The sequence below is a fragment of the Camelus ferus genome, chromosome 5 (genome assembly GCF_009834535.1).
Source record: "Camelus ferus isolate YT-003-E chromosome 5, BCGSAC_Cfer_1.0, whole genome shotgun sequence".
NCBI lineage: Eukaryota > Metazoa > Chordata > Mammalia > Artiodactyla > Camelidae > Camelus > Camelus ferus.
In genome coordinates, this window is record NC_045700.1 from 89,318,795 (window position 1) to 89,343,973 (window position 25,179).

General features: G+C 41.4%; 1 protein-coding gene across 2 annotated transcripts in view; it reads right to left on the bottom strand.

Moving 5' to 3' along the window:
- Positions 1-25,179, bottom strand: part of SLC16A14 (solute carrier family 16 member 14) — a 30,856-nt gene continuing 5,677 nt past the window's right edge. Inside the window, exons 2-5 of one of the 2 annotated variants that reach the window (XM_032480438.1) lie at positions 22,989-23,260; positions 17,076-17,219; positions 9,221-10,194; positions 1-2,782 (exon numbers count right to left, since the gene is read on the bottom strand). In XM_032480438.1, the coding sequence (XP_032336329.1) occupies positions 2,714-2,782; positions 9,221-10,194; positions 17,076-17,219; positions 22,989-23,247 (1,446 nt within the window). In that variant the 5' untranslated portion in view covers positions 23,248-23,260 and the 3' untranslated portion in view covers positions 1-2,713. Of the gene's footprint in view, positions 2,783-9,216; positions 10,195-17,075; positions 17,220-22,988; positions 23,261-25,179 lie in introns of both variants that reach the window. The other variant, XM_006183274.3, reaches the window with a different exon arrangement.

Genomic DNA, 25,179 nt, shown 5'->3' on the forward strand with positions numbered 1-25,179 from the left:
TTTTTTTTTTCCTGTTGACAACACACATATTGCAAGTGGGTTTTACTTTGTTTTTGTAAAATAGGGGCTTCTGATTTGGTAGAAATCACCACTTCCAGGAATATGGTAAATCAACAAACAACTGTACAGACTGAACATGAGCAGGTCTAACTTGGATATTTAACTAAAGCCAGATCGTTGGACAAAACACTTACATTTATGATGCACAACTCGCAGTGCGAGCATCAGAACACATTGGCTGCATAGCACCATTCCAGATATTTAACACCTCCTCTCGTTAATTTGGTATTGTTGGCAAATGAAAGTAAGGAAATAATGCCGGTTTTAAAACAGACAACATGTTTTTCAATCCAATCATTCCTAATTTGATGGTAAACAGAGAGAGAGCATTGCCTCAGCTTTTAAGATTACCTTTATCAAAACAGAGAGCTGGATTCTTTACAGGAGCCAAAGCAGTCATAACAAACAGGTTGTTGTCCTGGACCAAACAGAGTTTGACATGCAATTTACTATCTATAATAATTTACAGGAAATTCTCGAATCATTGGAGGTAATACTGCGTGTGTGTATTAGCCATGCTTTTGTTTCTCTTTTCCATTAGCTGCCTTTTATTATTATTGTTATTTTGGTGGTTCCTTTCATTACACATCCCCTCCCCGTAGACATTAGAGCAGGAAATAATGGTGATGAAACAAAAAAGGTAATGTGTCCATGTAATCACCTGTTAACAGCTCTAAAGGATTTGATGGAGTAAAACACTGAAACTGCTGGCTAAAATTAGGCGGGGGTAACATTCTGTGACTCCAGTTACTAGTATCATGCCTGCCTCTAATTACTGAGGATAACTGAGAATAGTCTGTACTCACTTTAGATAAATTTGACCCAAGACGCTGGCAATGATATTGAAGTATTTGTGTGTGTGTGTGTGTGTGATGAGCAAATTGTGAGTGGAAATTTAAATAGTTCTAAAATATGTGTAAACAAGTAAGACAGCCAGAAATTTCAAAATGGTTCTGGGAAGAACATTCTGCAGTCTGAAAAATGTTTGGCTTAGAAAAATAGAAATCTCAGATAAAGGAATAGCATTATTTGATGTCATGGATCATAGTTATTTTCAGTATGAAATCAATCAAGAGGACAATTTTAAAAACTGTGCTGAGCTCAGGCAAATGAATTGTCCATATAACAGCAAGAGGCACTGGAGAAGGGCTGTTTTTTTACCACTGCTCCAATGTCAAGTGCACAGACATTTGGACCAAGGGCATTTCGTTTATTACCATCACAACTTGATAGTCTTATATTTTGGACTAGTAACATGCTTTACAAATGATTTAACCACCAACTTTGCATGTCAACCAGCAATTCATTCTCTATTTTATTTACTGGGCAGGAGAAACTCAGAAAAAAAATTTCTTTTGGCCCCAGATCATGCTCATAAACTGAGGCCAATGAAATAAATAAAAGTGCTTGAATCATAGCCCTTGATTCAATGGTCGTGTGCACAAATATGACTTTCACTAAAGAAATTATTAATATTATTTATTAAGGTTGTGTCTCAAGATTCAGTTTATAACTGGATTAATACTGAATTTGGATTATTGGCAAATGCTCTTCTTAGAGGAAGATTTAGAAATGGTACTCCCTAGCTGCTGGATTTTTTAATAAAAATATAAACTGTATTTCTTTAACCGTACTAAGCATATTTGAAATTAGAGCCTGCCTCTGTTTTACATTGGTAGAGCAATAGCTCCCTGTAGCAATTTCTGAATTCTAGTCATATTCTTGTGCTTAAAACCCATTTACAGGTTCCCCCCTCTATCCAAAAGCAGAGCGTTCTATGAAACCTTAATTGAAATGGCATAAAGCACAGAAGCAATCACCTTAGTACACATCTTGTTCATGGATGCACAAAATATACCGAGATCAAGCACAGATGCTCACAGACACAGTTCAAAGCTACTGCGACTTGATGCTGAGATGCCGTGTGGTTCCCGGGAAGGAGCTTGGTGGCGCCACTCTTGCTGCTGGGGGCTTGCACTGCCTCTGTAAGGATTTACTGCAAAACAAACGCTGAATGCGTTTCACCCGTTTTCATAAAAGCGAATATCCTCTTTGGGTTTCTTCCGGTGATAGAAGCAGGTAGCAATGTAGGTCTTTTGTAAAAGCGAAGTGGTGGAAAGCACTTCTGAAAAGCAGGGGAGACCTGTATCTGTGAGCATTCCGGAAGCATTTAGGTACCTTATTTTCACCTTAGAAAGAAGTAGGTGGGTTGAAAAGCTTCCATTCTTTGTCTTTGTTTTAAACGCTGTATCTAAAACCCTAGTCTTAGTGGCTGGCGAGAGAGGACAGTTTTTGTAAGGGCATTTCTCCCAGTGATTTAATAGATGGACTTTGAAGGACACTGTTCTCTCTGAGATGTATGTGGTCTTTAACACCTGCCAGCATTGCCTCTCCCCACACGGAAAGGCAGTGCTGCTCTCAAACGAAGCCAGGACAGTGGCATTCACAAATGACAGTGCCGGTTACCGGACAACCGTAACCTTCCCATGAGGGTCCCAGGCTCCTCACAGCAGTCATGTGAGGTAGGCATGAGTATGACGGAGAAACCTAACATGGAACACAGCGTGACACTAAACAGTTGCACCATCCATGTATTTTTTTCTGGATTGCTCTATAATTTGAATACATGGTTGAACAAGTAGAAAGAGGATTCCTACCATGTAAAGTAAACCGCATATATAGAAGGAAAAATCATATTTTTGTGTGATGTCATAGATCCACCCTACAAAACAAAAAGGAATATATTCAGTGTACGGAAGTTGAAAAAACAGTCAAGAACACAAAGCAAGCATTTATTGCTATTATAAATAATTCTGTAAGGATGTATGATATGTCATTTGAGGCCCCCAAAGGTTTCATTTAGCCATTCTTAAGTCTGCGCTGTCTGAACTAGAGTTCTCACTGCCTGGGGTGTCTGCAGTTATCTTTTAAGCCCTGGGGTACTTTTTAAGGCACTGAAACAGTAGCTGGCCGACTGATGGGAGACTCTTCTGGCTCACGGCCTTTGGGGTAACTCTCAGGCCGGCACAAAGTCAGCTGTGAAAAATGAATCTAATGATTTTTTTTTTACACAAATATAAACACATATCTTTCCCAAAACCTCAAAACGCTTCTGAAGAAGTTTTTGGAGTGTGTCAAAAGAAACTAAGCAAAAGACATTTATTTGAACTTCCATTCATTCTGAAGTATTTGAGGGCAAACATCTGTTATAGAAAGAAAAAAAATTTCCACGCTTTATAAAATTCACACATAGAGCTATAAAACTTTAATATATGTTTAAATTTATGAAACTGTAAATTGCTGAAGATATAGCCTTAAATGCTGACTAACCTATCCATTCTTTTCAAAAAATACTTCAGTATTATAATCTAATACTTTCATATAATGATCTTACGAGGTACTCAAAAATACTACCATATTTCATTAATTCTAAGATACCATGACTTACACGATGCATCATTATTATGTACCAGTAAGAAAGAAATATTTTTGTCAATAAAAATGTGACTCAGTGTTTTCTTAGGACTTTGTAAAAGGCATTCTGATTTCCGAGATGTTAAAATGTGAAGAAAAAAAAAAAAGTCTCAGAAACTATGAAATATGGTATTTCTTTTACTTCAGGGATTAATTCCAGGAACCAGTCACATGTCATGGTCCCCATACAGCCAACTATGCAAACTGAGAGGATTAAGCTGTACACAGAATTTTATCTATGGAAAAAATGTAAATGTAAACATTCGCTTTTTCCATTTCAACAAGTGCATTAATTAGCAAAGGCATAAGAAAAATATAAATGGTTTAATGACCAAACATAGTATTCCATGGCCACTTTTAAAAAACATCTTTTAAAGCATATCTAACTGGCAAATGAATGAATGCATAAATGCAACTTTACCTTCTCCCACCAACAGACAGCTGCACAAAAGCAACTGCTAATTGTGTAAACTAGTACCTCTGATTTCCTGAGGGTTATCTGTGTCTCTTGTTTATTGTATCTAGTGCATAATTAATGTGGCTGGATGAGTCAAGGCCATCATAAAGAAAAACAAACACTTAATAGCATTAAAAAAAATATATATATTTTAACGACTCAAAAGCTACGAAATCTGGCTATGCTGGGTTTGTTAACTGATATATAAAGGAAGAAAATATGAGGCTTTAGATGTGGCTTAGTAAATGTTTTAGCATCTCTTCTTAATCTCCAATTTGAGACAAGAGGGACAAATAAGATTAAACATATCATCCAGAAACCGTGGTGCAGCTTCAGAATTAAATCAGAAAGACACACTGACATATGATCAAAAACACATCCCAGTTTTCCTCGGTGCCACCATTTGTCAGTCGTGGACCACTGCGAATCAGGATGAAGTGAACAATTGACTTGCAGGTAACGCCGAGTGGAGAGGCTCTATAACCAGAGTACATGATGGGACTATTTTAAGCTACAATTTTTAAAAAATCAATACATAAAAATGAGGTTCTCATACTCCACTCATCCCATATGAAAGCTGATCTTGTCATTTTGATAGTTAAATCCTCACTTGTCGCATGATCAAGTGATTGAGAGTAGAAAATGGTGCTCTACGTGGCCAACTCCAACAGCTGAAACAAGCTGACCTACCATCACCACTTAACACAGACCTCAGCAATAAAACAAAATCCTCACTGGAAAATTAATTTGTATTCAGTTCAGACTACTTACTTGTTTGTTTGAAGTGGCTGAGCACAAGCTCCAGGGATCTGTGATGTGGTCCCTACCCACCTCTCCCCCTTGTTGTCCCAAGCTTAACCACAAGCACAAGCCATACTGAGTTTCAAATACATCTGTCTTGGCTTCTTGTCCGTCCATGTACTGCTCCCCCTTCTGGGAGGACAGTAATAACCACCACCTCCCTTAGAACACCCTAACATCTTCCCTCCACTCCATCCTCTTGTCTCTGCAGGCTACAGAAAACGTGTGTTAAGTGTGTTACACACTGTTACAGCCTTAAATTTGCATCTTTTCCCTAAACACATAAACGTTTGTAAAAGCATCTTCTCACACCCCAGTTTTTGAAAGTAACTCATATGTCAATGTTTCAAAAGTGCACCCAACTGTACCAAACAATGTAACAGTACAAATTGGAGGCACAGTCCTAAATTTTGTGTTAAATTAATCCCATAGGTTTCTCCATTCTACCATTAGGATTTATTCTGAAATGTCTCCAGATCCTGCCATCTCTGCTAGTTTGAACTCAACCCAGTCCCAAGTCAGATGCAGATCAGGTTAGGAGACAGTACTTTGCCTTGTGCTCTGACCCAGCACGTGGGGACATGACTCTTTAGAAATAAGGTGTTTCAGACAAGCTGCCCTCCTCATTCATCCTTCACCATGTCTCCCTACAGGTCTGATCTTCATCCCTTGGTTTGGAGCCTGGGATCCTGGGCAATCCTGATCCAACTATCAATTGAAATCAACAGTTTCAAAGTAAAATCTGGTTCCCTATTAAACTGTATTCCAGGGGCAGGGGAGGGTAATAGCTCAGTGGCAGAGTGCATGCTTAGCATGCATCGGGTCCTGAGTTCAATACCCAGTACCTCCATTTAAATAAATTGCACTACTTTTCATTTGAATCTGTCAAATGAGAAGTGATGGCTATTCTTCTTATTTATTAAATAAGTGTTCCCGGGTCTTGGTGAAAAAACATTACAAATTGTTGTTCGGGTGTTATATTTGATGCTGGAGATACATGTAGATTCTTGGTCAGTCAAATCTGGTGGCCGAGTTTTGCTTTACCCCAGAAACATCTAGAAAAGTATCTACTATTATTACATCTTTAAAAGAGATGAGCCGAATGCCCAGAAACGTTATAAATGAATTACATCAAGAAGTTCATATTGCTAAATGACATGGTTGAAATGTCTGTTCAATATCGCTGATTGCACATTCTTCTTCTAAATGGAAATGTGTGATTGTCTAACATGCTACTAAATTGTACCAGATTTTTTAATGCCAGTAGAAACCGCTTTGAAAAATAGAAAATATATTCATTCCTAAATCCATTAAAAAAGAAAAAGCTAATGTGAGCAGTAATCTTCCTGGTAGCAAATCAAGCCAAGTAATAATTTCTAGACCACCTGGAATTTCTAGCAAGAATTTAATGTGGTTATTTAGTCACTCATATTGCCAATCACTCTGCAAAATGATGCAAAAAGGCTGGCCTTGCATCTCACTGCAATGTTGGCTCCTTGGCCTAGGAAGTCAATGAATTAAACAGAATCCAGCTGGTCATGCTGATTGGCATTGCTCGGGATACGAGTTCAGTGGAAGGAGAAGAAACAAGCAAAAATGGAGAGGCCCTTTTAGATGGCTGGCCTGGAGACGTACATCGGAACATTGATTTTAGAGTCCCCTGGCAGCACTTGACGCACGTTCACGGTAGGTTTGTAAATCACCATTAATACAATGGCTTCTACCACTCATGGTGGATGGAGCTACACTCAGCCACAGAATCCACTTCCAGGGAGGATCCCTGAAGCGAGCAGAGATAAGCCATGATGACTCAGGGTTGGATCTAACTCCCTGTCCTCTAGTTGTAATTCCTTCCTCTTCCACTCAAGAAAGTGTACTAGAATGCAGATGTGTGAAAAAGAATGGGTTAAGGAAACTATGCTGGCAAACCGTGGTGCTTTAATTAACATGGATCATGAATTACTTCTGCTGCACTGCATAGCTGTGTTGTGATGCTGCTGCTGAAATCTGATGGATCAGTATAAAATAATCCCACTGACCATTAGAAGCAGAAAGTACCCCTCAATGAGAGATTTCATTTCTACATACAACATATCTAAAAGGCGCCCAACAAGAGGGTGGATGAGCCACTGATAATATTCCCATCCCCTTAATGGATATTTTAGTTTAACTTCTCTGAAAGTTACCACTGGTTGACTGATCCAAACTCCAATCCTAATTCTCTTCTCCTTTCCTTCCTCTAGTACAGACGCTGGAAAGCAAAATTCTCCAATTCTCAGTTTCCCTTGAAGCTTGGACTAGCTGTGTGAAGCTGGCAAATCAGATATAAGTGGAATTCTGCTAGGACTAAGGCTTCATCCCTTCCTTTCTTGTTATAAATGAGGATATAGTGGCTGGAGCTACTGCAGCCATTTGTGTGACCATGAGGCAACTAGCCTGTGGAAAAGGCCCAGAGCATCTTGAGACACTGTCCCATCATCATCTAGTCCCTGAACTCTAGATTTCTGGTTATGTGACACACTCCACTGGAGGATGTTCTCTTACAACCAAATGCATCCCCAACTGATGGAGAATTCTATACAGTGAGATCACTGAGCAGTTCTGACTTTTGAGCTGCCAATATTAGTCTGCTGCACTGCTATCATTATTCCCTGTCACCTAGAAATGTTGTGCCTGCATCTCTGTGTATGGGCAGAAAACAGGAGCAGCTTGATCCAGGAGGGGGTCTATCTGTAGCCTCTGGGTTTCCTAAAGCAATTCTTGGTCCTTAAACCTTTAGTCAGCCAGCTGCCAGTGTTGTCAGCTGTATAGGTAAAAATCTATGTTTTCCTGAGCTTCACGTTCTGAGGGCAATATAAAAATGGCTGTGTTGGTACAAGCCCTCTGCCAGCAGGACAGGAGATGACTGTAGGGTCCGTGGAGAGACTGGGAAGAAAGGGGCGGGGAAGGCTTTGTCCTGCACCCATGGTGTTCCCCCCATGCATGGGAAGAATTATTTCTGCAGAGGGTATGAGAATAAAGGGCCAGGATCAGCCAGACAAGCAGCACAGAGGTGGAGGAGGAATCTGAAAAGGTGATGCTCTCCCATTTTAGCTTAAACACTGCACGGAACTTCCAGCAGTTCTGACAACTGCCACCAGCCCTGGCCTGGCAGCCCTAACAGTCATCTCCAAAAAACACCTCTCCTTTGTATTTGGCCCTGGCCCCTACCACGCTTCGTGGGCTCCTGCCTCCAGTCCATGGATAGCGGGTAGACTTGATCACTTTTGCCCAGTACCTGGCCTCTTGGGGATTGGGTCTACCTGTCACAAAGTTTAAAACCTGCCCAGAATGGCAAGGTCAGAGAAGTAGCTGGCCCAGACACAGGTCCCCTCAGTGGTGCCTATGGCTTCTGGTATGCCCAATGCAAGAAGCCAATTCTCCATTAAACTGAGGTGAACATACGTGACAGATCATATTGCCAACCGGGGCCCTCTGGGCCTGAGGCAGGTGGAATGTCCGAGCTTTCCCGAATACACACATTGTAATCCCTGGAACCCGTGCAGATGACCTTATGCGGCAACAGGGACCTTGCAGGTGTGTTCAAGCTAAGGACTTTGACATGGGGGACTATCCTGGATTAGTTGGTGGACCCAGTGTCATCATAGGTATCTTTAAGAATGAAAAAAGGAGGCAGGAGAGTCAGAATCAAGAGAGATGAAAAGATGCTACGCTGTTGGCTTAGATGGAGGGAGAGGCCAGGAGCCAGAAAAGTAGGCAGCCTCCAGAAGCTGTAAGAGGTGAGGAGATGGAGTCCCCAAGAGCCTCCGGAAGGAATGCAGTTCCACCGGCACCTTGGTATTGGCCCGCTGTGATCCAGTTTAGCCTTCTGACCCCTAGAACTGTAAGACAATAAGTTTGTATTGTTTTAAACCACTAAGCTTGCAGCAATTTATTGCACACCAGTAGGAAACTACCACAGGGCTAGATCCAAACCACAGAATTCATCTGTCGGATCTACACACAGTGCTTTGAAAATCTGGAAATGTCACCTAAGAGTGCAGAGTCCCAGCTTCTTCGGGGGCAACAGACAACAGAAGAGCTGGTAATGATTTTCCATATTCCTTGGTGACCAAAATCGGTTGGAGCTGGGCAGAGGCTGCCTCCTCCAGAAGGGGCAGGGGCTCCACACTATTCCATCATCCACTTCACCAGCCTGGCCCTTTTAAGTCTCAGGTTATGGATCGAAAGTTCATCTACTTTCTACATGAAGAAATGACCTTTAACTTGCTAAAATTTACACATGAGAAACCGGAGGCAGGAATGGGAGGGGAAAAGGAGCAAGTACACAAACGGAAACTTCCTTCTTGTTCATCTCGGACTTATAAATGACAACGCAACCTTTCCACACGAATTCTCAGCCCTTAAAACTTTGAACGGTTTACCTGCAAAAGGCGGTCCCAGCAAGGCGGAGATGCCGTTAGCACAGATGATGATGCCGTAGGCGTTGGCCAGGTGCTCAATCCCCACCAAGTCTTCAGTCACCACGGGCATCAGGGAGAAGTAACCGCTGGAAAACCCTATCAGGGCGCAGATGACCGCCAGGCCAGCGTACGTGTGCATCAGGGGCAGAATGAAAATACTGAGGACCAGGGTGAAGTTGGCCATCAGGAAGACATTCCAGACGCTGATGCACGGCAGGTCGGCCACAACGCCCAGGATCACTTTCCCAAAGATATGAACTATTGCTATAATCGAAGTCAGAGGGAAAACATCGTTTTGCTCCGATAAATTATGCAAATTGACTATTTCGGGGAGGTGAATGAAAGGGATGACAAAGCTGCTGTAGGCAAACAGAGCCCAGAAAATAAAGGCGACAAACATCCGATTAGTAAAGAGCGAAGCGGCCCCAAAGTAGCCGGAGTACCAGTCCCGGAAGCCCCTGCGGACCCGCACGGTCAGCTGGCTCACCGCCTTCAGGACCCGCAGGGCGCACATGTTCTTTCCGAGCGCCGCCTTCTCCGGGCACGCCTGGGCTGCCGCGTCCCCGACGGCGTCCTCGGTGCCCGGGCCGCCACCCTTCTCTTCCGCTCCGCCCATCTGTCCGCTGGACCCGACCGATTCCGTGGAGTGAGCCCGGAGGACGTGCGGCTCTTTCCCTCCCGGGTCCTCTCCGTCCAGCCCAGGAGAGAGGGGCCGCATGAGCGCGCCGCAGACACACAGGTTCAGGGAGACGGCGCCTTGGATGAACATGGCGTTCCGCCACCCGTACTCCGCGCACAGGTACTTCAGCAGCACCGTCATGAGGAACGTGCCGAACCCGGTCCCGGTGGTGCTGAGGCCCTGGGCCAGCGCGCGCCTCTTCTGGAAGTACCTCCCCACCATGACCACGGCCGGCAGGTAGGCCATCCCGCTGCCGAAGCCTGCGCCGGGGAAGGGGGGGAGGAAGCACACAGCGCCACGTCAGAGGCCGTATCCCCAGCGCGCAGCATCCAAAGGTCATCTGCATTTCACTGCATTCGTCTTGATAACTGTCATTTTTAATATGTATTTTTCATTTAACAATGGAAAAAATACCCATGATCCTGCCATATTTATATAATCACATTAAGCATTTGGATTTTTCATATTAATTTTCACTTACATAGATTTCGACTCGTTCTTATTAAAACTCTATTAATAATTTTTTATTCTGCTTTTTACACTTAATATTAGCTCCCTGATACATTTCTTATGGTGCTATATAGTATTATTTTTAAAATTGTGATCAAATATATATAACATATAATTTATCACTGTAACCCTTTTTTTAGTTTATTTTTGTATCATTGTAACCCTTTTTTAAGGGTTCAGTAGTGTCAAGTACATTCACATTGTTGTGCAACCAATCTCCAAACTCTTTTCATCTTGCAAAACTGAAACTTTATATCCATTAAACAACACTCCATTTCTTCTAGCTCCTGAGAACCACCATTCTTCCTTTTGAGTCTATAAATCTAAGTACCTCAAATAATGGAATTAAATAGTACTTGTCTTTTTGTAACTCGTTTGTTTCACTTAGCATAATATCCTCTAGGTTCATCCATGTTGTAGCACAAATAAGAATGTCCTTCCTTTTCAAGGCTGAATAACAGTCCACACACACACACACACACACACACACACACACACACACCCAACATTTTGTTTATCCATCCATCTGGATGGACACTTGGGTTCTGTAACTTTTCTTTTAAACAAAGAAATAATAATGAGTGCAAAAAGGAGCTCAGGAGGTAAGTATCAAGATGATCATCCACAAGGCGTTTCTAGCCCATCATTTCCCCCAGCAGGCTTTTCAGTGTAGGGTAAGCCCATAATAAAACAAGCCTGCATTCTCACATCAGACCATAGACTCCGCAAGGGCAGGACTGTGTCTGTATTTCCGCCCCTCGTATGCCAGGCACCGCCCAGAGCACGCAGTGTGTGCTCAGTGATTTATTGAAAGAATGAATGACTCTGAGGGCTCTGTCAATGCTAACTGAACTCAACACACTGGAAAGCCTTTATGTGCCAGGGGATGAAGAGTGGCGCCAGGCAGTTTGCAGAAACCTCAGGAACAGGCCAGTGTGTTCCCAAATTAATTGGAAGAGTGAAAGGAATTCAAAAGCACCCACCGATCAATATATGTAGCTCCTAGATGTCAAAACCACGTAATACTTATTTGTATCTCCGATTTTTAATTGCATCTTTCTTAGAAAATAGGAACAGTCTGTGACTGACGTGGACAAAATTAAAATGCTGGTGGGGAGGTTGTGTGTGTTGGGGTGGGGGGTAGTGGGAACACTCTGTGCTTTCTGCTCGATTTTGTGAACCTAAAACTGCTCTAAAAAGTGGTTTATTTAAAAATAAAATAAATATGAAATGAAATGAAATGAAATAAAATAAAATGAAATGAAATGCTGGTCAACAGGTTGAGAGTTGGCTTCTCAACTTGCAGGTACAGGCAGAGGGAAACTACAGCCCCACTTTTACAAGACAATCATGGGGCCCATATAGTTCTAATGCTTAAGACCTCCCGACACTAGAAGAGCAGCTTCATTGTATAAAAGAGACTGACTCATAGTACCCAGCAAAGCCGAGAGGCCTCTCCAGTTCAGCATCATTTAATAGTTTTGGAATTTCTTGACTTTGGAAGGAGAGCAGAGCTGTCACACATACAAATATAATAACAATGACCACTAATTTAGTGGCGATGGCGTGCCAGTTGCTTTACGGGTTTATCTGGTTTAGTTTTCACAGCAACCCAAAAGCTACCTGTGGTTATACACCCACATTATATAAAAGGGGGTCTTGAGCCTCATGGAGAGTAAGACACTTTCTTAAGACCCTGCAGCAGGTAACTGGAGACTCGAGATTGGAATTCAGACCCAACTACAGAGTCTGGTCCTCTTCCACTGCCCATGCTGCCTCTCACCCTAAACTGCTCATTCCCTCGAGCTGCCAGCATGGAGCTGCAGAAGGATTTTGGTTCAGTTTCTAAAATAAGTGCTTGGAAGTAACCCACCTCCTTTATCTACCTTAGAGCAGTGATATTTACAGCAACTGTCAGAAGCCAATGACCCTCAGCTAAGAATCCTAATTCTCAGGGGGATACTTTTGTTTTAAGAACAATTAAGTTACCTTCTTAAGTAACTGCCAGCAGAAGTGAGAGCAGGTAGGTCCCCAAGCCACCAGCCAGGCCTCAGTGAGGGCAGTAACGTAGCAATAATTTGCATTACAAGAGAGAGGAGCATGAAAAAAAGGGCTACCTTTAATTTTGAACCAAACTCTAAGCTAACCTCTATGAGTTTTAAGTCCACAAAAGCCAAAAATCCCTAATTTCTAAATATTCAAAGAGAAAGAAAAATATTCAATAGTCTGTAAACTGGGCCTACATCCTAACAAATTGGTTGACTTTCAGTTATCTGCACACTGTTTGATAAAATTAATTGAATTCTGAAGATTTCTATGGTTAACATGAATTTTGAAGAGCTTATCTCTTTATAAAAGCTGGTTGTTCCCTTTGCTAGAATGTTCCTCCCCTCAGACAGACCTAGGGCTCAGGCCCTGTCTCCTGTTCACAGAGCATCTTCTCAGTGAAGCCCACCTGACCATCCTCTTCTGTTTTTAATTGAAGTATAGCCAGTTACAATGTGTCAGTTCCTGGTGTACGGCATAATATTCCAGTCATGCATATATATACATATATTCATTTTCATAAAAGGTTATTACAAGATAGTGAATATAGTTTCCTGCATTATACAGAAGAAATTTGGTATTTTTTTATCTATTTATATGTATAGCAGTTAACATTTGCAAATCTCAAACTCCCAAATTTATCCCTTCCCATCCCTTTTCCCCCAGTAACCATAAGATTGTTTACTATGTCTGCGAGTCTGTTTGGTAGATGAGTTCATTAGTGTGACCATCCTACTTTAAAATGCAAGCCTCCCCTGTCCACCACTCCCACTCCCAGTCCGTCTTACCCTAGTCTACCTTTCTTTTTTCCCTGTAGTAAGCACTTAACCGTATAATTTACTTTTTTACTGGGTGTATTACGTATGATCTGACCCTCTTCTCCCCTGCTGCTACCAATACAAGCTCCATGAGGGCGGGGATCTTCTTCTGTTCTGTTTACTGATGCCTCTCTCCCAGGTGCCTAGGACAGTGCCTGGCACACCACAAAGGGATGCTGTGAACAAAAGAAAGTTCTATCGAATTTGGTCAAGAAGGGGAAATGGTCATATTTTGAAACAATAGTCATCTTTTCACACAAGATTAAATTTATACCTCCAGGATTAAGGGACCAAAAACTCAGCTGAAAATAAGTGTATCAGTGGCTATTTTGAAAAAAATAATTATTTGTGAAAGAACCAAGAAATTCTTTGATGTTAAATATTGTGACAGAGTTTTATTGTACTGGGGAGATGTGTAGTGGAAAGAACACAGCTGGCCTCAGGTTTGAAACTTGGCCCTGCACCCCATAAGTGCCCGTGTGACATTGACCAAGTCAGTTAAACGCACAGAGGCCCAGCTCATGGGTAAAGTACCACCTGCTATATTGTGTTGTCCTTATATATATAAATGTAATACACCTGTGTAATTGCACACTGTCAATTAATTTACTGTCTTCTCTCTTATAACAGGCTATTGGCTAATGAAACCATTTGGGTCTGATTCAAAGTAAGCTTTTAAAAAACAGGTGGTTTAATGAGATCCCATGTACCTATTATCCAGCTTCAACAATTATCAACTCCTGGCAATTCTTGTCTTAAACCCTGCCCCTACATCAACACACACACACACACACACACACACACACACACACACCTTCCTTCATATTATTTTGAAACAAATCCCAAATATATCATTTCATGTGCAAATATTTTAGTATAAATCCCTAAATAGAAGAATTCTTTAAACTACATAATCATATCATTATCTGAAAAAATGAATAATTCCTTATCATAAAATGTCCAGAAGGGGTTCAAATTTCCAATTGTCTCATAAATGACTATATTTTTAAAAAAATGTTTAAATCAGGATCCAAGTAAGGCCTGCATATTTGTTGATACATATTTTAAGTATCTTAATTTCTCTTTCTCTTTTTTCTCCCCTCACAGTTTACTTGTGGAAGAAACTGGATCATTTGTCTATTACATTTGTCATTCTGGATTTTACTGATGGCACGCAAGTTTAATTTTTAAAATTTGATTTGTCACTGAAAGTAACCAACATGTTAAATTTAATGTGGTTCTCGATCTCTGAACAGCAGCAGAATGAAATGACTAATAGGGACAGAATTGAGGGACGAAAGCATGCGTACCATCAATTATAACTTACTTTAAATAATAAATGCTCCCTTGTGTGAGGGAAAAAAAACCTGGGTCCAATGCTACAAGCATTCATTTCCCTGTTGCACTATCCAGGCCCTTAATGGCAACCCCCTTCTTAATGTGACTTTGTTATTCATAACCAGCACAGTTATGTTATGAGTGTACAGGACAGGCCTTGGGGATATTCAGGCTCAAGTCCAGCAGTCCGGCGAGGCCCTGTTAACGTCCAGCCCGGGGCAGGTCCCTGGATCAGTTCTCCAGCACACTCAGGTTTAGAGGCGAGGCCTCCTCCCTCCAGGCCAGGTGGAGGAGGAAGACAGGCCAGAGGGGGAGAAGACATCCTGTGCTCCCAGTCAGCATGGATGTGAGGAAAGGGGTCTCCTGGAGCCAAGTTTAAGAGAATGGAGCTCTGGCAAAACTGACGAGATGCGTCCAGACTCCTGGCTAAGTAAGATCGCTCGGACAGACATTAATTTCCTGCTTAATAGGAGGACACTCCCCACAATGTTAATTGCCTAGACGTTAAGAAAAACAAGTATGAATAAACCTGCTTCAAATGCCTTTTGTGATGAAGAAAGATGTCAACAAAGTTTCTTTCAAACATAAATCATACAGTTATTTATATATATATCTAGATCTAGATCACTTGCTTTTTGTAGATCTTTCCATCTGAATTTTTTCTTTTCTATTAAACAGGGGTCAATCAGCTTCAACTTGCCTCACTAATGACAGTCCAGCAGCATACAAACTAACTGACTTAGCTTGGTTTTCCACTTAAACATACTTATATATGTGTATTTGTGGAAGAGGGGGATACATTTATTTTTCAGAGACTTTCTTTGAGTGTTTCCTGTATAAAAAGTGGGAGCCATAAAGTGTCTCAAGAAACACTTTCACTGGCCTCCTGAGTTTTTCCCCTACTTCCTTGTATCCATAAATATTTGTTGAATAAATAAGTGAATGAATAAATGAATGAATATAGAGATATCATTTGAGGATCAACAAGCAAGTAATTAACTGCAAGGAATAAAATTCTGTTTAAAGACAGAGTTTACCCATAGACATCTCTAACTGATGGGAATAGATATCAAATCCTGGCGTTTAGGATCAAGTATAGTCCAGACAACCACACACCACAGATCAAGTTCTTAGGGGCTCCCACCTGTCTGCCCAGAGACCCCAGTGTAGCTCCTGAGTCTCAGCGGGAGGAGTTTATTTCCTCACCTATAATGTAAAAACCCTCATGCCAGCGCTATTCATCAGACTGTTATGGGGCAAAGTTTCTAAAACACTCAGGGGAAATATCTTAGGTTGTTCTTTAAGAACTGTTATCAAGTCCTCCAGATCAATGGTTTTCAAACCAGGCTTCACAGGAGACAGAAGGGCTTTCGGTGAACATGTGGACAGATGTCCAAGACAGAACCAACCTGTCAACTTACATGGACAGTCGATTTTTGTGTTCACCTTCTCTTCTTACCATAAAGCATATACTTATGCTTATGATATAATAAAATACTATATATAAAACAATTGTATATTAGCTAACATTTGCCCAGCACTTTATGATGGCCAAGCACTGTCCCAAGTGCTTCTTACAGATGATATCATAGAATATTTCAACAACACTGTAAACCAAGCCCTCTTAATTAGCCCATTTCACAGATAAGGAAAATGAGGCGTAAGTAACTTAAGTAATTGCCCCAAAGTTACACAGATAATAAGTGGGGAAAAAAAGCAAGAATTCCAAACTCTACCTCTGAACTCTTATGCAAACACTGTCATCAATGTGTTATTTTTTAGGATTGTAGCCCTGTACTCAAAAAAGTCAGGCTAGATCCGGTTCACCGAAATACAACTGTACACCTAAGAAACTACTTACCTGCATGCATTCTGCTACCTGTTGATAAAGGAAATTACAGCTGGGAATATATTTTGCAGAACGGATATGCAAACCGTGCTGCCTGGTAGCCAATTTTTACATATCCCCTGGGGACTGACACTGTGTGCTTTAGATTTCGTTTTGCTTCTTAGGGTCTCTACATCTATGTGGGTTTTGCTGCTATTTCATTAATTTGAATAGGGCTGAAGGAGAAAATGATTTGTCTCTGATTCACGCTGGATTCTGCAGTTATTAAATGAGAGGATGTTATTAATACATCTGTACTGGTATAAGAGAAAGGACGAGCACTTAGAACCAGGTATGGAAAAGTTAATTACATTCTATCACGGGAGACCAAGTACAGCTGTTAGTTGTTTCCTCATGCTTAAGGCATATTTTTACCTCATATTAAAAAGTATTTCCTGGAGGATAGGATCAGGGTGGGGTGGGATGGAGGAGACAAAGGGCAAACTATTTTAATGGGTCTCTGTTTTTCACAATTAAATTCCTTGCCGACATGCCCCATAGAAGCATTTAAAATCAAGTTAAAAAAACCCACAGTGCTTACCGGCTGCGACTCCGAAGGTAATAAAGAGGTAGTGCACGTTAGCGGCGTAGGCGCTCAGCACCCAGCCCAGCGAGTTCAGCAGCCCTCCGATGATCGCCGTCCGGCGGCACCCGCACGTGTTGATGAACAAGCCGATGAAAGGTCCTGTCACGGAACATTAAGAAAGGAACTGACTAACGGCATTTTATCTTCATGCTTTCTTAGGGACTCCTTATGTGAAGACAGAAGCTGTTAAAGAAAACAGACCGAAAAACCCCATTGCTTTATGTGCAGAAAACTTCCAGCACGCAAAGACAGATTTCAATAATTTCACCAAAGGACACAGGACTCTGGGTTTTCAAGGAAGGCAGATCTGAAATAAATAGAGAAATTGATTCATTCTCTTATCTACAACAGAGGTCCTAACCTACTGGTTTAGAGGCTCTATCCAGCCTGTGGATGCATTTTGTTTATCCAGAGCAAAGTTTAAAAACGTTTTGAATCAGTTGCCAATATTTTTTAAAAATTAAGAGAATTCACACACACACACAAAATCCAGTGGGAACACAGAATACCTTCCCACACAGCCCGAATCAGCTGGAGCTGTGTAGTAGCTGACCACATTTAGCTGTGTCACACCCTCTCTGGTTTGCCACAGTCTCCATCCTTCTCTTTAGTTTTTTATTTGGCCTCCTGCCCTCTTTACATGACTTGTTTGGCCTCTGTACACATCCCGGTTTTCTGACTCCAGACCTTAAGGGAGTACAGAAAGGGGGTTCTGAGGACTTCCAGGCTTCAAGCAAGGAACCTATAGCCTGTTTTCACGAGGACACTCAGATGCAAACCAAGCTGGAAAGAACTTCTCATCACTTCACACATACTTCAGCCCCTGCCGATTCTCCGTCCTTGGCCGGACACATCAGGTGATGCGTTTATTTTGCTGCATGGAGATTCAGGGATATCCTTGGTTGTGTAATGTGTGCCAATACTCAGAGCAGGACAGTATGATATGATACACATTCTAATTCTTACATTACTATGACACTGAAGTTTTTGTCAACCCCTTTGCTTTCTTCCTAATTTTGTGGCAACTTCTGATGTCACTGAAGCTTAATGCTTGATTTGGGATCAGTGATTCCTTGTCCAAATTGCAATCCCTATTTTAGTCATACAGTATGAATGAATACTAAACATTCAGTAAGATGGTGCACTTAAACATCATCTTATTTTTGATCATTATTACTTTATAGAGTTATGAAACCCTCCATTCAGGTGGGACTATTTCAGGTTAAAAGCTTGCTGAACTCTAGGGAACTTCCTCTTTTAGTCCAAACTAAAATAAAATTTTCCTTTACAGTTCTAACTATATTCACATGCAGATTTGGATACACAGCCTGCTAATGAATTTTTTTTTTTGTCTAATGATTTTGAGAGGGTCTAATCCCCAAAATTATGAAGGTAAAGACTTATTAATTTAATTAATAAGGAAGTATTTACATTACAGAAAATAATTCTGTATATAAACCTCTTACAATAGGCTTAATACAGTAAATATATTTTATATAAATATATCATGTTATGTATATAATAAGTATGATATAAACAATATGTAAACTAAGTACATTGGCATAAACATCTGAGGAAATTATTGGGGGCACCTGAAATTCAGAAACCAGGGGTGTGAGTATAGCCCAGTGGCAGAGCGCATGCTTAGCATGAACAAGGTCCTGGGTTCAATCCCCAGGACTTCCATTAAAAAAATAAAATAAAATAAAATAAAGAAATTCAGAAACCATATGTTGAAGAGGTATCTTTTATTTCTTTATACATATTTTATTTTTCTAACCTATGGTCATTTCACCACTTTAAATCTCGGATGAGTGGACAAACAAGAGAAAGACACATGATTCACTGGTTTGCTGTTAAAAGGCCTTTAAGAGATGAAGGGTCAGTGGGTAACAGCTCAGGAGCATGATCGTGTCTCCCCCATTAGGGAAAGGGCCCCAAAGCACGTTTCCTGTGATGCTGCGTGTTCATGAAACATTGCACTAAGAGCGCACTTGGGGGAGGAAGGGGAGAAAGCCCCAAGTAAGTGTAGACATTCATATCTGGAGGAATGTTATATATATAAAAAAGAAAGTATTAATTGCTTTACTGAAAAGAGCATCTGATAACAGTGTCTGGCTTTCTAGGTGGTCGACTCTGGCACCATGTGTGCTGGGGCTACAGTCATTTATGATTTGCAGATGAGCAAAGTCAGTCCAAGAAACGCTGACTCCTCTATGGTTACAAAATATAGATTTGTCAAATAAGAGGAAGTCAGATCCCAACTTTCAGCTTCTCAGTTTCTTTTTCTAACCATTGTTTACTGCTGGTCAGCTGGCATCTCTATGATGGATCTGCCATCCAACACAATGAGAAGAACTTCACACACAGTCTAAGAGGAGGGGAAAATAAGGTTGAGGTGCAGTCCTTTCGCTGGAATGCCCACCTCTGGAGAGGGATTCAGCGTTTCAGAATGAGACTATACAGCTTCTCAGACTTTCTCCTCTTCGGAAGGAATCTGAATCTTGGCCCATTTCCCACATGGTACGTGTTGCATTGCTGCAGAACATGCTGATGAAGTCATAATTTCTTGCCCATCCCAGCATCTCATAGGTTGTAAAAAGCTCAGGTGAGGAGAGAAACAACCTGAGATGAGCCTTGGAATGCTATCACTGATGAAAGTAGGTAGTTTATTGAGCTCCTGGTCTCGGGGTATAACCCTACACTGCAGTAAATCAATGGTCTTCTGCCTTGGATGAACCTTGGAGTCACGAAGGAGCTTAAAAAAAAAATCCTGATGCTAGAGTCCCATCCCAAGAGATTCTGACTTAATGGTCCAGGTGCAGCCCAGGTTGGCAGGGTTTTTAAAAGCTCCCAGGTGGATCTGATGTGTAGCCAGGATTGTCAATCACTGCTCTGAATCTACTTAGCAAGTAAGTGGCCTTCTGCAGCCTTAAGCTTCCCCTAACAATGCGGCTTCCACCAATGATTATTTGAAGAGCTATTACAAAGGCTGCTACAGATCTGACTGAGGTGATGACATTTCATTAAAAATTGAGACCTTCTGCAGGAAACTGGCAAAATCCACGCTAGCAATGAGTGAAACAGGAATGAAATTACTGAATTTCCCACGTGTGAGTCACTGTTCAAGGGAGATGGCTTTCGACCCTGTAGCCTAGTTCACGTTTTTTTTACTTAAAATAAGTAACTCAATATGTTTATAATCAGAAAATGGAAACAATTTATATTTATTCCCTTCACACATATTTTCAGTTCTCATTTGATGGAGTGGCAGACAGTATGATGGTGGACACCATTCCGGGGTCCAGTGGACCAGGTTTGAAGCCTGTCCCACACTTACTGGTTAACTCCAGTAAGTTACTTAATGTCTCCAAGCGCTGCATGTCCTCCTCTCCGAGGCAGAAATGATGGTCTGGCCTCCAAGGCTGCTGTAGGATCAAGTGAAATCATGTACATAACATGTGCTTGGCATGTATTAAGTGCTCAATAAAGGAGAGCTGTTCTTGCTGGCTTTTGGCTTGGAAAAGTACCCAACATATCTGCCGCCACCCTGTACCCTGCTATTCAGCTTAAGATACTGAATAGCAATTTAGGGTCATGACTGATAGAATAAAATAACTTTCATTTATATAGCTAGGAGATTTGTGGTGTTATAATTTCTGAGCCGCAAGGCAAAAGACATTTATCTGGTTGGCATCTTTCCTGTAGAAAGCTTAGTCTACAACCTGAGATTCCACTGTCTGGAATTCAAAGACTCCCCAACAGAGTTCTGAGTACACAGTCACCTCCCAGTTAAAGATGACAATCACGCTTCACCACAATGAGTTAGGTGTTCTGGTTTGGGGGATCATCTTCAGAACCACATCCAATAGTCTCAGGACTGGTTTCCATTGCTTATTCCTGTAGAACTTGTCAAACACAAAACAATAACAAAGACGACCTAACTGGATGGTTTGGAAAATACTGGGACATTTCATATCCTGGCCTTTGGCTGAATCTTCTTTTTTTTTGTTGCATGCACACCCTTCCTGGATTGAATCTTAAAGTATTTTGTTCTACCCGATAAACATTTACTTTTAAAAGATAAGAAAACTGGATTTTAAGTATTTGAGAAGCACAGTTTTCCTTTCCTGACTTATTTCCAACATAAGACGAGCAAGTTCCCTACACTGAGGTTAACCTCCCCATACGTTTCATAGGATAAGACAGTCCTAGTTTGAACAAAGCCAAGGCGGGGTTGACGAAATCAGTTCATTAAGGTTATAGGCAAAAATGATTTCACAACGATTCCCTCGCCCACATAATGCTGCCCTTATTTAACCGTTAAACTAGGTGAGTAAAGGGGAGGGTATAGCTCAAGTGGTAGAGCGGACGCTTAGCATGCACGAGGTCCCAGGTTCGATCCCCAGTACGTCCATTAAAACAAATAATAATAATTAAATAAATAAACCTAATTAGCTCCCCCCTCCAAAAAGTAGAAATAAAATAAGAAAATTAAGAAAGACTTAATCAGTAATAATTCCCTTTGATAAACACATACCCCCTGCACACATTTTGAGAAGCAACACTCTGTCCTTGTTTTTTGTCATTAGCGCTGCCACTGTTATTAATGTTGCTTGTATTAGTAACAAAGTAACACTGGCTAAAGAAAGGCCAAGATCAACAAATCTCTGAGTTGAATTCAAGCAATTAGTTACTAATGCGGAAATCCCTGACAATGCACAGACACTCGCCAAACACACATACGCCTGCCATACACATACTCTCACAAAAACAGGAAAAGACTTGAAGTCATTTATGTTTCTAGCATAAAATATATTACGAATACTTTAAAAAATTAGATGTAAAAGTATAGCTTTTACTTTCAAGTGATGCAACTGAGCAGCTTTAGGGTATAGTGGTAATGACCTCATAAAATTGTTAAGAGAATGAAATAAAATCAAACAAGATGATGTAATGGTATGCACATGGTGTATAATAGATGCTTATTAAATGTTAGTTGACAGTAAAAGTTGTTTAGTTCCAAAACTGAAGCACATTAGCCATAATAACATGTCATATTTATAATAACTTTCTGGCTTAGTATCTCCAACTGGATAAGAATTTCTTTCATAGATTGCTGTGTAGTTAGGTTAAACTACAAAATACAAGAATATGTTATCATTTCCTCCTGTTAGCTAGATCAATAACCATCCTTAGAAACAGTTTCATAGATTTTTCAATAACATAGAATCAGTATTTCAAATTTCAAACATTAGAGCTCTGAAATAAGATTGCTATTTACTTTTACTGTGTTGTCTCTGAAAGTTTTATCTTTGAAAAAGATTCTCAAGTGTTAAACAGATTTATAATGATAGATAATACATTATAACAGTTAAGAAAACAGACTTAGGGGCAAAAGAGAGTATTTTAATCATCAGTTTTTAAAAAACTCCAAATATTTACAATCTTCAAATAGCTATATCCCACAAAAGGACAAATATGGTATGATTCCACTTGTATGAGGTCCTCAGAGTAATCAAATTCTAGGGACAGAAAATAAGAGTGGCAGTGGCCAGGGACAGGGGATTGGAGAGAGGTGGCAATGGGGAGTTATTGCTTAATGGGGGCAGAGTTTCAGTTCAGGAAAATGCAGAAAGTTCTGGAGATGAATAGTGTTGATGAAGGTACTCAATGGCACTGAATCCTATATCTAAAAATGGTTAAAATGATAAGCTTTCTGTTGTATATATTTTACCACAATAAAAACAATAGTAACATCCACTAAAGTCAAACATCTAATGTTTCAACAATATAAACCTTTCCTTCCGGTGAGGAACTGCCATTGTATAATGACTGAGTTTCATGACAGGTCACACCAGAACGTACCCACGATCAAGGTGACGCCCATGCTGAGGGAGCTGACCCACGCCGTCAGGCCACGGCTCTGATGGAACTCTTCAAGCCACTCCACGTTGAGGACTCCCAGGGCCATCTGGGAGCCCATGATGAGGATGTGCACAAAGAAAGAGGAAAGGACCATCATCCAAGCCCATCCACCATCAATGTTTGGGTGGGGTTTAAGTGTCTTCTTATCCTTGGGGTCATCTTCAAAATCATACCCAATGTCTTCATGACTTGTATACATTTTCCAAGAGTTTCTGAAATACATATGACAAACAACTTCATTGAACATCAAGACAAAAAATACCCCCATCTCCTTTGGACAGCTCGACCTCCTCATCACAGCCAAAGTGGCCACAGTCATCACATCAGACCTTTCTATTAATCTTTGTCATTGCACAGATTTGGGAACACTCCTCACTTTCTCACAGGACCAAGTGCTTTTATGAAACCTGTTTCATCTTTACAGTCATCCTAATGTAAGTATTACCATCCCTATTTTAAAGAAATGAAATAGACTCAGAGAAGTGAAGTGCCCTTCCAAAGTTTTCATGGCCAGCAGGTAGATGGCTCGACAGGAACTCGGGCATTGAACCCAGCTATTCCTGATACCAAAGCCCATGCCTTCTGTCCCTTATTGAGATGGATACTGATAAGTGACAACAACGATGTCAGAGGAGGAAGACGCCTGGCCTTAGGCAGGGTACAGCTTGGCCTTGGTGGGGCTCCTGGCAGCGGATATGGTTCTCAGTTTCGTGAGTCCCAGTGTTCAGTTTGTTCAGCGCAGCCAGCATGGGGACTGACTCACACAACCCCAACTCCGGAGGGTTTGGTAAAGGAGAAGGGCAATTTATCATCTTAGAATGGGAGATAGTTTTCTAATAATGGTGATAATTATGTCTGATATACAAGACATACTTTTACCTCCTCCACCCACCCCCATTCCCAGCATTTACCTGGGAAGCTAGAAAGTTCCTTAGAAAATAGGAAATCAGATTAAAGAAATTTGGATACTACAGTGATGTGCAGGTTGCCAGGAAGCCAGGGGCAAGATCTTGTAAAGCTTGATGTGCCGGATAAAGACCTTAGAGTTCGTCTTGTACATAATGAACAGTCGGTGGCTCAATCTGCTCTAGGAAGAGACAAGATGTTACCTGCGCTTTGCAAGGTCCATCTCTCAGGATGTCCCAACAAGAGGAGGGTGGCTGGATGGAGATGGAGGGCGGGTGATGCCAGGTCAGGGGAGGTCTCTGGGTTTGTTTTACTTTTCAGGATGAGAATGAAGTGTGTGCATAAGAACTGAAGGTAAGGAGCAAAAGAGAGGGAGAGAGAGAAATAGAGAGAGAGAATGACTAATCCCAGAGGTGATGGGACAGGGTTAGTCTTGATCAGGAAGAGGGACCCAATCTCTGAGACTGGAGGAAGCAGGGAGGTGGATGGGGATAAGATGGGAAGCAGTGGGATGGAAAGTTATACCTGTTGGTCTAATTTCTTGGTCAAGTACGGAAGCTAGACCATTGGCTGAGAATGAGGGGGATGGTAGTTATGTCGGGGTCTCAATGTTCAGGCTAATGAAAGAAACTGTTGTTGAAGACAAGTGGAAATGATTGTTGGGTGGCCCTGAAGGCAAGCTGAGCCCTGCAGGGCACCGCTGCATAGCCACAGGCAATGGAGCACCACGGACAGAGCAGACCGAGCACTCTGCCCCAGAAGTCTGCAATGAGAAACGCTGACAAAAAGCTGGTCTGTTTTTCTGTGACCACATACGTGCCAGCGATCCTAGACAATGTCATTGATAAAATACTCTTCTCTGAAAAGAATTCTTCACTGGTCAAAGTTCCAAATAATGCTGTTTCCAGGCTCTGTAAGCTTGAAATCAGCATGCTTTGGTTGCCATGCTTTTGTAAACACTGTGTTCTACAGGGACATTATCTTGGAGAACTGATGGTTATACAGTGGACCCTGGCTCACGTGGGACCCCAGCTGTACACACGTGTTTTGAGAACAAGTTCCTAAGAGTTCAGAATTGCTGGCGCTTCCCCTTGGCTGAATTTGGGTCTGTGGTGCCTGCAATGTCCCACCGTGCCTGCCTGTAGCAGGACATCCGTGATGGACTGTGACAGCTCAGTTATGGTGGGGACAAAGACAGGAACGCCAGCTCCTTCACTTGTGTCAT